General features: G+C 37.9%; 1 protein-coding gene across 5 annotated transcripts in view; it reads right to left on the reverse strand.

The window, feature by feature from the left end:
- The window catches only part of NRG4 (neuregulin 4), a 38,229-nt gene that overhangs the window by 7,402 nt on the left and 17,545 nt on the right, over nt 1-13,282 (reverse strand). For all 5 annotated transcript variants that reach the window (XR_011143712.1, XM_068958297.1, XM_068958298.1 and 2 more), the window contains one exon: nt 3,312-3,461. Coding sequence is in view for 4 of the 5 variants with exons in the window: in XM_068958297.1 (XP_068814398.1) it covers nt 3,312-3,461 (150 nt within the window). In the remaining variant the exon portion in view is untranslated. The remainder of the gene's footprint in view (nt 1-3,311; nt 3,462-13,282) is intronic.

The raw sequence follows: 13,282 nt of genomic DNA on the forward strand, positions 1-13,282 counted from the left end.
TCTAGCCATGTCAAATACTGCCTGTTTCTTCATCATCTTTGATTCTGTCTTACTATCCTTCATCCTTCTCCTGGTAGGTTCCCCTTCCCAAACCACGCCCTCCTGATGAATCCTAGTACATAATCAAATACAAAATGAATCCAGCTTAACAGGAGATTGCTGGCAGCCTAGAAAAATACATTCTTGTTTATTTTTATAGAAAATATTTCCAGATGTGGCTGATAAAAATGTGATGACTCAGCTAAATATGAGAACTGTTTCCAACTGTTTGCCCAGATCTCTTCCTATGCAGCCCTTCTCTTTTATAAGCTACTTTCACCACTACTTGTGATAGAGCTTTAGAAATAGAACAATAATGAAAGCCTTTCACCCCATCCTGGTCTGCTGCATGGGTGTGTTTGTAGGGAGCACAAAAGTCTCTCACAGATCTACTGCACCCACGCATGCCTGGTCCTGAAATCTGCCACAGAAGCACGCAGCCTGAGAGGGAGAAAACAAACGGTGTCTCTGTCCCCTGAGGGGGATACAAGTGGTGGCAAGGACAAGAAATTAGAGCATCAATTTCCTAAATTATAACACAGATTTGATGTATTAATTTAAGGATTCAATTTCTCGATACTAAGTTGCAACTAATATTTCTTCTTCCTTTGCAACCTTCCAGATTTTTTTTACTATTTATACTAAAAACACTCTTATTACTGTTTATACTAAAACACTCTCTAATCCTCTGCTGAAAGAGGCACAGAAATGCTTACAATATGGTAAAAAAACCCTACACTTTCTGATTCTGGATCAAACGTAATATTTGTTAATAAAGTGTAATAGTGGAAATCTGATAGCACAATATTTCTCTAATACTTATAGTTTAATATAGCCTGTCAAGAGGACAAGTCAAGGATGACACAAACTCTCAGCTAACCCTTACAAGCCCCAGTTCCACATCCTTCCAGAATTATATGATACAGGTGGTAGGCCAGATTTGGGGAAACCTGAAGAGAATGTTATTAATCACAGCTGTTAACAATAACCCTTGCTTATACAGCTCAAGAGATGGAAGTAGATTTAATAATCCACTTTGCAAATACTCTGATATACTGGTCACCTCAGTCAAGAGATAAGGGTTTTTCAATGGAAAGAGTTTCTTCTACAGACTCCCAAGCAGAAGATGAGCTATATGATGCTATATTAGACTTCTGAAGCTTAAAAGGTAAGACAAGATAGTTTTTAGACAGTTATGTTCTTTTTCTTTATGAGTAGACAAATTAATCATAGCATTGTGAGATTTCCCAAGCTAGTGTGGTATGTAAGCTAGATTCAAGGGGGCTATGTTAAGATTGAGTTGCTGCCCTTTTTTATTTTTCTAGTAGAAAGGTTAGTAAAAAGGTTCACTACTTGTTCTGCCAGTTATATAAAGCCTGAGTAAACAGACCTCCTATAAGGAAATAGTTTGAGGTTCACCTTCCAACTGTGCAGTAGAAGACTTGCACAGGCCTGTAATTGCTGTTATTCTAAGCTTCTGTACTTTGCTGTGCAAGGCTCTCACCATAAAACTCTGGAGAGCATGTCTCTAGCCTTCCCCTAATCTTACTGTATACAAGAGGAAAGGAGTCTTGTAATAGATTAGTCTCTTTGTGTTCTCTGCTCTTCAAAATTTTTTCTTCTCTTCTCAGAGACAAGCTTTACCTCTAAAGAAATACAAACAGTTATAAGATCTTTATATGAAGTATTCTAAGTTGGTTAAAATTATATTATATTCCAGTAACTTTATAGTGATCTATAAATGTTCTCTTGTTAATAACTGCTCTGCATTGCTGATAAAACTGGATTAACTTATTTAAAAAAAAAAAAAAACTCTACAAAGGTTGGGGTATCCTCTACAACAACTTTTTTGATACAAAAATCTCTTTTATCAGATATTCTTGCTCTCTTCTAATTGTATTCAGTTATGGGGAAAAACTGGCTTTCAGTTGGTTTCCATGACAGCAGCTGAAGTAAAACCAGACTGGCTATTTCAAAGGTCACTTGTTGAAAGGCACTGATCAGGAGAGGTTGAGTTGGCAATGTGGTTATGGGAGAGTGAAGAATAGGGAATTGCAAGAAGTACAGGTTATCATAACCAAGAAGACATGTAGTGAGGGAGTACTTTGAGAGCCTAGGAGCTGTCATATGTAACAGGAAGAGGCTGTAAATCTGTGATGGTTAATAATTAGAGGGGCTACTAAGCTGTCTTGTAACATGTTAACAATACTATGAGGATATAAACTCTTGCAAAAAGTACTGTAATCCAAAAATAAGGCAGGACATAGGAGGTTGACTTCTCTACACAAATGCAGACAGTAAGTCAAAACAGTAATATTAATGAGGTCCTAATGAGTTTTGCTTGTCCTCCTTAGGACCTGGCAAGGTTTGAGCTGGGTATCTAAGAGTCTACCAATAACCTTCTGTAAATAAGTGAATGTTTGAGTGCAAACAATATTATTTTATAACACTGTACTAACAGCCTGTTGCAGTTCTCTAACTTGCACTATTTCAATGGTATAGCTATGCAAGCAAATTATCTTGATGGAGATGCTGGATGGTGTAAGCGTACTAATTCCCTGCTTTAAAAAAGCTACAGCAACAAATAGATTAGCTGGTTGTCTTGATCCCAATAGCTGCTTATATATTTTCATTTGAAGCCCTAAAACTCTACCACAAATGAACTATGGCACTAGCACTGATATTCTCATGCACCTGAAAACAGTAGCCTAGATCATCCTGGATACGTGAATCAGCCTTTGGATTTCTTATAATTGTTAGTTACTTATGTGGGAATTATGTTTATTGAATTTGATTCTCTTTAAAGTTTTCCTTTTCAAACTAGGAGCTGTAAAGGAATTGGGAGCTAATGACACCCGCATGGTTTGGCTGCCAGTACAATTTAGTAGAACCGTTTCTCATTTCTAATCACTCCAGCAATTTGCTTCTACTTTTCCATCTTCAGACTAATGCTTTAAAATGTTAACCCTAAAGCCAGGTATACTATAAAAAAAAAAAAAAAACTCAGAAAAGGGTGCATTACAAATTTTTTTTTTTTTTTTTTTAAAAAGCAACTCTACGTAGTAGCTTAGAAAAGGTATTTGGAAAACTACAAGGCAGCAAGTAAAGCATTACAGGCAACAAGTTGAGAAATCCACATTAATTATGCTGAATAACTACACAAACCTTATGGATAATTCATTGCATAGTTTTACATTCAAATAATTAGTACGTGATTACCAGAAGAAATTTCTACTTGATTGAATAGCTTCAGCACTCTGAAGCACTTTTACCTGCAAAGGAAGTAGAATGCTCCAACTGCAAGAACGCCTAGAAGAACAATGGAAGCCAAGAAAACTGCAAACAGGTCACCTTTTGTTTGGGATTTAATGCTGGGTAGCAGAACTTCTTCACAACGGGCTCCTGTGTAATTCTCAACACACCTGGGAAACCAAGGTTTATATGGATTAGCATGTACCTTGTCATCTAATATGAAAAGCATAAGGCTTCTTCTGGTTGTAAGTGGGAAGAAGAGAACCTCCTGTGATGGCATAATTCAAATTTGTATTTGCTTCACAACAAGTTTCCTTATGGAATTTCCATTTGCATCATATTTCCAGAGCAAAGGGCATTGGACCTGTTACTATTTAATTTCATATTCTGTTCCATGCTGCTTTTGTATGTTAAACTATCTCTCTTGCTAATCCAGTGTCTATATTAGTAATGTACATGATGAACTTCACAATTAAATCCATCTCCTCCACAGGATTTTTGATTAAATCCACCTTTTTGGTGTTAGCTGCCTCATCTCACTGGCTCTCGTGTCAGATACAGGAGTCATGCTTTCTTTTCCTCCTTTCCTGTATTTTTTTACATTTCCTCATAAAGAGCTAATACTGTCAGTTATAATAGATTGAGGAAATGGGAATTCATGGACACAAGGTGCACATAAAACACTTTAACAAATTGCAAAGGCAGTTATGCTGGTGGTTTATGTGGTGAAATAACTCATTCCAAAGCATATCACGTGCTGATGAAAGGCCCTGTCTAGACAGACCTAGCTAAAAGGTTTCCCTACAATGCCTGTCTTGGGTATCAAGCTTCTGAAAGCCTCTCCTAAAGGAAGGATTCACTCTATATCAGAAGATGCAGAGGAAGCAAAAATTCCCACTGCGTTAAGTATTGAAGGCAGTGGGGGGCAGGGGGAGGAAGTGTCTTGGACACCTGTACCTATTGAGGTGTTTGCATAGACTCGTGCATACAGACATAAAGCAGCTAAGTCTGCAAGAAGCAACAACAGGAAGATTTGACTGAGGGACAGAGGCTAGCAAGACTCCTAGAGAACAGAACAACCTACTGGCAAAGCAACTGAATCAGCAAACTAAGTGTTGGTGGGATTCATCCAGTCCAGACTGAAGCAATCTGTGACTGTAGCGTGATGTCTATAACTGAATTCCAACAGAAGTAAACCAGCGGCACAAAGCGAAATGAGACTACGGTCTAGAGAAAAAGGTTGATGGTGTATGTTTTGTTTGTATGATCTGGACTAGCCATTGCCAGAGCTACTTTTGGAGATGAGACTGTAAATACCCTACCTAAAGCAATTAGGGTGCTGTGAAAAGTATGTTTGCAGGTTGAAAGAGCCCTCGGGACAAGATGGCATCCTGCTTAGACATTCAGATAACGATGCCTAAACTTAGCTCAGGAGTTGAAAGGCAGAGACAAGGAAGATGCTTTACTGCTTGTCATTAGGGGAGAAAGAAGAAAAATCTTCACACCAAGAAGGTCTTGCATGGTGAATGTGTAGCTTGTGCCAAGCAAAAGGGTTTGTCATGCATAAAGTTAAGCACATCTACAGTGGAAACACTGGATGCACATATCAATGGTGTCGTAAGATGTGGATTATTGTTTTACGAAGCTTTCAACTTGGACATAATTTTCAGAGAATGAACTACCTTTTCCCCTGCAGAAGATTCTGATTTGCCTCGGAGCTCAGTTTCAGCTACTCGGTTACCCAGAGCTGGATGATGATTGAGCCCTCTGACAATGCCAGGTTATATAGTAAATCCATTGGTTCTGTTGCCTGCAGTGATGGCCCCAACAGTTCAAGGGCAAACCTTGCGGCATGTGAAAGAATAGGGCCTAAAACTGCATGCTGTGTAGAAGTCCTGATTAAACGAATAGCTATTAATTAGAATTCAAACTGAATGGAGAAAGTTGCTTTATATCTTAGGTTGAGAATGACTACTGAACAACAAAAGCACAATTTTATAGATTTGATTAGTGAGGAATGTCAATATTGAGGATAAACAGAAAAAATAATCATTTTTAATATGAGATCTCATTTCTCTGCACCAAACTTACAAACACTTGCTCTGTTCCAAGTTCTGTGTTCACAGACCTAAGAAGATTTAAACCAGCAGTCTGGTCTTGGACCTGGCTGTCTGGGGATAGGGATAATCATAGACTTTTCTTTCCTATGAACACAAGCATTTGTAACTTATTCTAGCATGGTAGGCAATAATACCATTTAATACAAGTATTCACTTAAAGGTCAGAAAGTTCCAGGTTAAAAATCTACTATCTGGATTGTCCTGTCAAGGAACAAACCATCTAGATATGAATCAAAGTATCAAAATATTCTCATTGGAACTAGTGTCTTAGACAGATAAAGAATGCTGAGCTATTGGAGTATAAGAAGTGAAAAGGTATAGAAAGATCTGTCTCTTTCTCTGTTAATTATTGTACTATTGCATAAATACTCCATGTTTTATTTTCATTGCATATATTCAATTGAAGCACGTTCATGAAAGAAATAGAACTTGGATTCTTAAGCACAGATATCAAGTGATGATGCTTTTATTTCTGTATGGCTAAATTATACTGTCCAGGCAATGTGTTTGCATTTGATCACTTTTGCTTTCACCTGAGTGTAGACTTGTGAAAGGAGAACTGATTTCTGGAATTATACAAGTAATTCCTCAGTAATGCATTTACAAAACACTTGACTAGTAAAAGTCTTTAAAAAAAAGACTTAAAATTCATCTTGGACTTGCTGATTGTCTCCTGCATGTTCTTGTTCTCTCATTTGAATTATGACCCATTTTAATGGGCAAGTCATAAGGAATAGCGTAAAATCTCAATTATGACAGGTTATATGAGGGAAGAAAAAGCCCAAATTCTGCTTTTAATGAGACCAGTAATTCAAATGTTTGCAGAATGTATATTGATATCATGTCAGTGAAACTGGAGACTTCATTTGTTCTTCACATGTTATAGCTTAATGTAGAGTCAGTTTCCATTCAGGATTGGATTGACTTGTAAAGTGGAGGGGTTAAAGAGCATGTAGCTCCCTTAGAAAGTTGCAGCGCAGCATTTCTTCTAGTCAGGTAGGGTGCCTACTGGACACTAGTCTTAGGCTTACCTTACTATGAAAAGACTCGTATCCTACACCGTAATCAGCGGACCTAGACCTGAATTCATCACAATAAATATAGTCCTTTACTATAAAAATAAATGAATGGCTTACTCAGTAATTCATAGTGAATCAAAAATATGTAGGTAGAAGCTAAACTAATCTTCACTTGTTTTACACTTCTCACTTGTTCTGATAAGTTTTCTTAAGGAATTCACTGCACCATAGAAAATGGAAAGCATTTCATCCAACCGCTGCATTCCCCATGTATCTTTATGTATGTAAATGTTTGTTTCCATCTATTTGTATTAGCAAGAAGGAGCAAGATCTTTACTATGTTTGGCACTAAAGTCATGACAATCTAACATAAGCAATTTCAGGCTCCAGCTGAGGGAAATGGGCTAAACTCTGTTACAAAGTTCTCAATTGCTATTGGCAGCTGTCCGGTACAGTTTCAGATGAGGGACAATAAGCACGTGGGGAGAAACTGTCAAAAAGGCAAGATCTCTAGCATAGCTAAACCAGACCAATGGATCACTGTGAGCATACTACCACACATGGTTGATACAGCTCCCAAACGACCTTCTGTAGCTTATGGACTATTGTTTCAGTATTACGGGTCTAAACTATTGCACAGAGAATTACTACCATTTCTCTTAATACCTTGCCTTTGAAAATAAGATGGAGGATTTGGACAATTTGTTGGAAAACCTGGATATAATTATCACCACATTAAAGCTATGTTACTGATCAAACACCCACTTCTTAAGGACAACATGAGACTTCTCAGAGTTACTACATCTGACTGCTGGGAGAAGGAAGGGTAGGCAGGCTGTGCTCTGATTGCCTGAGATAATGTTTCAGATATTAACTGTAAGTATAGTGGCATTTCAGTGGCCTATGTCTGAAATACCTGTAGACTATTTTAAGAATAGAAATGTAGTTTGAGTGGTGCATTGTTCTCTAGCAAGTGAGAGAGAAATGCTTTACAGAGCTGAATAGAAAAACAGGAATAGAAAATGGAATATAAAATTCATACAAGTATTCTTGAATACCAATGAAAACTGGGGAATGAGAGGCTAAAATGGTAGGAGAGGAAGAAATAAATAGGTTTTGGCATCAGACTAAAGCATATGGAAAAGTTCTAGAGAATGAGCATAAAGAGAAGGAAGTCAGTGGGCTAAAGGACAAATGAAGCAGGAGGAAGAAGAGACAACCTTCCTAAGCAGAAGAGTTGCATGGCCAGGATTAGGGTTAAAATATTAGGGTTGTAGAACTACTATCCATGACAGCTCAGCCTACAGTATCACAGTCCATGGAAGCAATAATCTTGTTCTGTTACAGACCATGGAAAAAATTGAGAATGTGATGAACGGTAAAGTAAAAAGCTCACTAAGAGTGTAGCCACTTTCTAATAAATGGAAAACAGAACCAGAACCTAAGGGTCAGTCATGAGCCTTCAAAAGGCAAAGGAACCAGAAAGTCTGGGATTTGAGGGGAAAGCTATAGCCAATACGAATACAAAGCTATAGCAGAAGAAAAAAAGGCCTCTGCTAAAAATGCAGACAGCTCCAAGATCGTGGATGCTGACAGTGGTTCTAATACGAATCTGTTAATTTTTCCTGGATGCAGCCTAACCAAATTTTAAAAATATCTTTCTTGACTTGCCACTTTACAGTAACTGGTTAGCAGTGTGCTATGGAATTGATTAGGGATTACACAGCTACTGGTCTATAATGTCTCTAGGATGAACTAATGACACACTCACTCATTATGACTATTGTGACTCTACCAATAGGGTCTTCTATTGTACAGTCAGGGCAATTCTAAAAATGAACTTGTTCAAATACTAGTTTGCACAAGATTTTATGAAGTCATCAGTGCAGATGTACGAAAGAGGTGAAGGGCTATACTAAATATAAAAGCAACAAATGCTTCAGACAGTCAAGAGAGGGAAAGGTTTCTACTGAAATGCTTTACTGAATCTGTTAGGAAAGAAACTAAGCAGACTTCAAGAATAAGCAGGAGCACTCAACCAAAAGATCTGCTTGTCCCACTGCATCAGCAGAGCTCTAGTAATTTCAGTGGAGTCACATACACAGTAACTGCAGGCATGACAGAAAACTAGGCTCCTACAAGCATGTGGGCTATGAACATAATCCAGACTGAGCGTTTATCCAAAGTCTCCTGGAGTTAGTCAGGCTTGCTATTAAAGGCTGTAAAAGTTGATAGGAACTCATATTTGTAACATATCGTATTTGTAACAATGCCTAAAAGTAGAGCACAGCTTAAGCACGACATGCTCACAGTTGTTCAATATGGCAGGCAAACGTGCCTCTGCACTTTAAATGAACGTCTGCAAAAGGCAGAGAAGCTTGTTTCTAAGCTATATTAAGAGGGAATTACGCTAATCAAGTCTTGTGGTCACTAGGCCAGGTGTTGCTGTTGCACATGCTGTTTCAGCACATGCTGTCTGCTGGCTTTAAATAATTCTACCATGTAGCGTTCCAAAGTTGATTTTAAAAGGGAGAAGAAAAAAGTTCTTTCCTCTTCTGAAAAGTTAGAATTTCCAGTTCCATCGGAGTTGGAAGACAATAGGTTTCAAATGTTTGAGTAAAGCTGTGAGGCAGGAAACGCCCCATTTTGAATGGCATCCAGACTTTTGCTTTTCTACACACATGGCAGGCACATACATATGTATGTGCATGTACAGGAATTGTGTGTATAAATACACACATGCACATGTTTTTAGGGCTAGGTCATCTCATATGACATAAGGTCATACACAAACTCAGGAGAGGAGCTATGCTGTAGAAGAAACACAGATATAATGAATATATGTAAAGAAACGCACAGAATCTTTCGACACGGAACACTGATCAATACAAAACTCTCTATGTCAACATCAATACAAGGTGGAAGGAAATATCCTGGCATCTGATAAGATGCCATTTATGAGCAGTGGGCCTGAAATTATTTTGATTCTCTATGATCTGATCAGTAACTAAAACATAAGCATATTAGCCTGCCAATAAAACAAGGCATTACTGCAGTCTGTATGCAGCCACAGTTTGAGACAGTGCAAATGATCTACTGCTTACCTGATTTAGGTAAGAAGAGATTTCATTTTCTCCCTGACTCTGAGGTGGGTGTTACAAGCAAATACCATCTGATAGACTTTAAAATTGGAACGAGATTTGATTTTAAATATGTGCACGGAATCCTATTCCTTAGTGTTGTATAATAAGACTCTTGATTTTAGTTTTTCTTGAGTCAGGAAAAGCCTAGATGCTTCTTGGTGGAAAAAGATGGCATGTAAATAAAAAGCTTTAGTCAGGGAAGAAAAAAGTTATCTGATTGTCAATTCAATTCAGATCACATGTCTGATAGCTTAAAAATTGCCATAATCTTCAGTCTGTAGCAGGCTCTTAAAAGTTGACCTAATCCAGTCACTTCTTAAATTTTTTTTTTATATATATTTTTTAAAAGCAATGACAGTTCTGATTGGAAGCCTTAAGTAGTTGTTAAAAGTTTTGTGTCCAGAAGATTTTTTAAAACTACTACTTTGAATCTGCATTCATATTCATAGTGAGCAAAATAAAACTTTTACTCATGCTACTACTGGAGTGAAGCTGAAGGAATGGGTTATTTTCACCCTAGAACTCTCTTAGCTAAGTATTTATATGGCATGACTTAATATAATATCTGGTAATGCTATTCAAGCCTTTCTGTCCTTGTAAGGCTCATTAAATAATTTTCAAACACATAAATAGATAACATTGTATTTTTCATCTTTATGCCTCATTAAAAAATAAATCTTAATATTGACCTTTATATTCTAACTCCTGCTTGTACCTTTCAAGCTAAGGGTAAAACTGAAAAATGCTAACTGGATACTCTGTGTTTTCCAAGAGCCTGGGGCACTCAACAAGCAGAGTTTCTGAGGTGGAGAAAGGAATAGCCCAGATGAACGCTAAGGCCTCCACTGGCTGCTTGCATTGTGTGCTTTCAGAAGGCTTACAGCACAGAGTATATCCCTCTTCGAAAAAGCCATTTGAAAAACAGAATGAAAGACCCATCTTGGAGAAACAGCCAGACAAAGACTGGGGAGAGAGAGAAGGGATTTACAAAGGATTTGTAGAATTAGTATAAGAAAGGTGGAGGAAAGACTTGAATTATGGTAGGAACAAAGTGAGAGGGAAGTAGAAATACCCTTTAATTGTACATAGGAATTTCATGGAGGAGGTTTCTGAGTCCTGCCTTTTTCCTTGCAGTACTTGACCAGAATTTAACTTGAACCCACTGCTCTTCGCAAAATATAATCTCTGCCTCAAAAGGAAGAGCATTCACTATTAACTTCTGTGTCTACTGGCCTCAGAAGAGGAGCTGTGTTTGTGTGGTTCTATACCTGAACTAACAATCACGCCAAGCTCCAGTGTCTACAAGCTGAAAAGTCCTCTTCAGAAAGCGAAGATGACTGTATAAGCTAATAAGAATGAAATACTTCAGAAGCTCTACAACAAAGAGGTAGACTGTTTAACTTTTTCCCCTCACCAAAGAGACTTAAGCTATTCTGGCTCTACTGGTTGTACCAGAATACCCATTCACCAAATCCTGCTCAAAGCAGGATCAGCAGGTATTATCCTGTATTCTTCATCTTATCTGCAATCCAAAAGCAGCTACTTGCTTGGTTCAGCAGTGAATGTTACTGCTAAAGACAACATCTAAATTTCTGGTCTGAAGTAGGCAGAGTCTCATATTAAGCTCTGGTATAGCTTTTTGTCCTCATGCCCCTGGCTTGTTTTTCTGCACAATGTCTCATGCTTTTGGTTCCCCTTTCATGTAGCCTTTGACCAGAATATCAAAGCCTACTTTTCTAACTGATGAAGCTTTTCTAGAAACTTGCTGGTCCTGAAAAATACACCATACTTATACATGAAGATGGATTTATCAGGAAAAACTTGTGAATAAATACCTTAAGAAAGCTATCTATAGCCACCAGACTTCCACAACTCCAAGAGTGAACATGGTATAGTGTATTATGTTTGGGTGCATCTAGTCTTGGGGCTTGCAAAAAAGAACTAGTTGGGGCTGAGGTAGTAATTTCTAACATTTAGACTACCCAGTACAAGTGTTTCCAGTTCTAGAATGTGAGCTGCAGCCTGTGTTTCCATCCCTCTTGAGATGCATGCCCCTTATTACAGGGAAAGGCTATCAATACTGGTGTGGGGAAAGAAATACAGATGAGAACTACCTGCCACTATTGCCGCTTTAGATAGAGCCTTACAGGGAGCTGGTATCCTGGTTTTTCCAAGATACCAGGTTAGCATGTTCAGCTGGTTGGCCCCTCTTATCCCTTCATCCTCAGTCTCTCTTATTTTCACCCACCTAAGACCCCTTACTTCGGCACCCTCAGATAACAGTTTAAGATACTTTCTAATGGAAAGAGCCACTGACTGAAAATGCCCTTCTGACTTTCTTTAGCTATTATGTGCTTGGGCTTCATCTGCACGTAGGTATGCTAGTTACTACTTTATTGTGCATGTTAGAAATGTTTCAGCTCAGTCTTAAATTGCAAAGATATCTGTATGAGCATTTCTGGAAAAACCTACAAAGCACTGCATACTTAGGCAATTTGGGAACAACCACATATCAGCTTAAAAACCAATCCTGGGACACATAATGATCATAACATACTTGTGCTCCAGGATCTTAAATGTTGACTGTATGTTGAGAAACTACCACTTATTGGCTTCTTATTCTACTGCTGCTGTTTCTTTATTCAAATTTTGAACTTTATTACTGGTATCAAATTGAAGAAATCATCTAGCTTTATCCCCAACATCTATTTCCCAAGCTTTATGTCAGTTTGCATAATAGGCAACCTTAAAATATTCTCATAGCTTGTAAAATCAGTGCTGACAATACATCTTAGAGTAAGCCTTATCTGTGTTCAGCTTTGAAAATGTTGAGTGCAAAAAAAAAAGAAAAAAAAAAAAGCCACCCCTATCTTCTCTGAAATACAAAAAGAAGGCTCTCTCAAATCTATCTTGTGTAAGACAAAAATAGAAATATCGGAACTTCTCCTCAGACAATAAAATCTTAACTTAATTCTGCACTCCAGTAATTAATGATTATGAGACAGCTGTACATCAGATGCTGAGGCAAACATCTTTCAGCCTCATGCTTCATGATACACCTGAGGCAGCTGATTTTGTGTCCTTCTCTGTTTTGCTGCATGTTTGTTTATCTAGTACATTTAAACATTCCCATGTTTGAAGCTCACCTTGGATATGGTGACAGGTGCACCTTTCGCTGCTGAGGACATTAACTCAGTATTAGAAAAGGAACAAGGGAAGATGGCAGCTGAGCAGCTTCATGCTTTAACATACCTCAGCTGTATTTAAAATCCGCTAAAAAGGTCATCTGCAGAAAAGGTCATCAAATGTTCTGTTTCTATTAAATCTCTACGGTATACATACATCCAGTTCTGAAGGGTAAAAACAACTGTGAAATGTCCAAAAGTAAACACAGTGACTCTTGATACGGTAGCATGCTACAAAAAATATATTTCCAAAGAATGATGCAATTTCCCTATTTCTTAAATTACTTCTGATGATGTTGCATTAGCTACTCTGTACTGACTATATCCAGCACAACACCTTTAAACATGTGTTTAAGGGTTTGGGTTTTTTTCGCAGTTCTACTAGTCCATTCTTGTCCCATTTGCCCTTCTAGTCAATGCTGTAATCCCAATGATTCAGCCTTTGATTCTAAAACTCTGACCCAATTTTTCTGTTGGCTAGAGGTGATCATTAGAGCAACACCTGGAGGCTTTAGGTGGGATCC

The sequence above is a fragment of the Struthio camelus genome, chromosome 12 (assembly GCF_040807025.1).
Source record: "Struthio camelus isolate bStrCam1 chromosome 12, bStrCam1.hap1, whole genome shotgun sequence".
Lineage (NCBI taxonomy): Eukaryota > Metazoa > Chordata > Aves > Struthioniformes > Struthionidae > Struthio > Struthio camelus.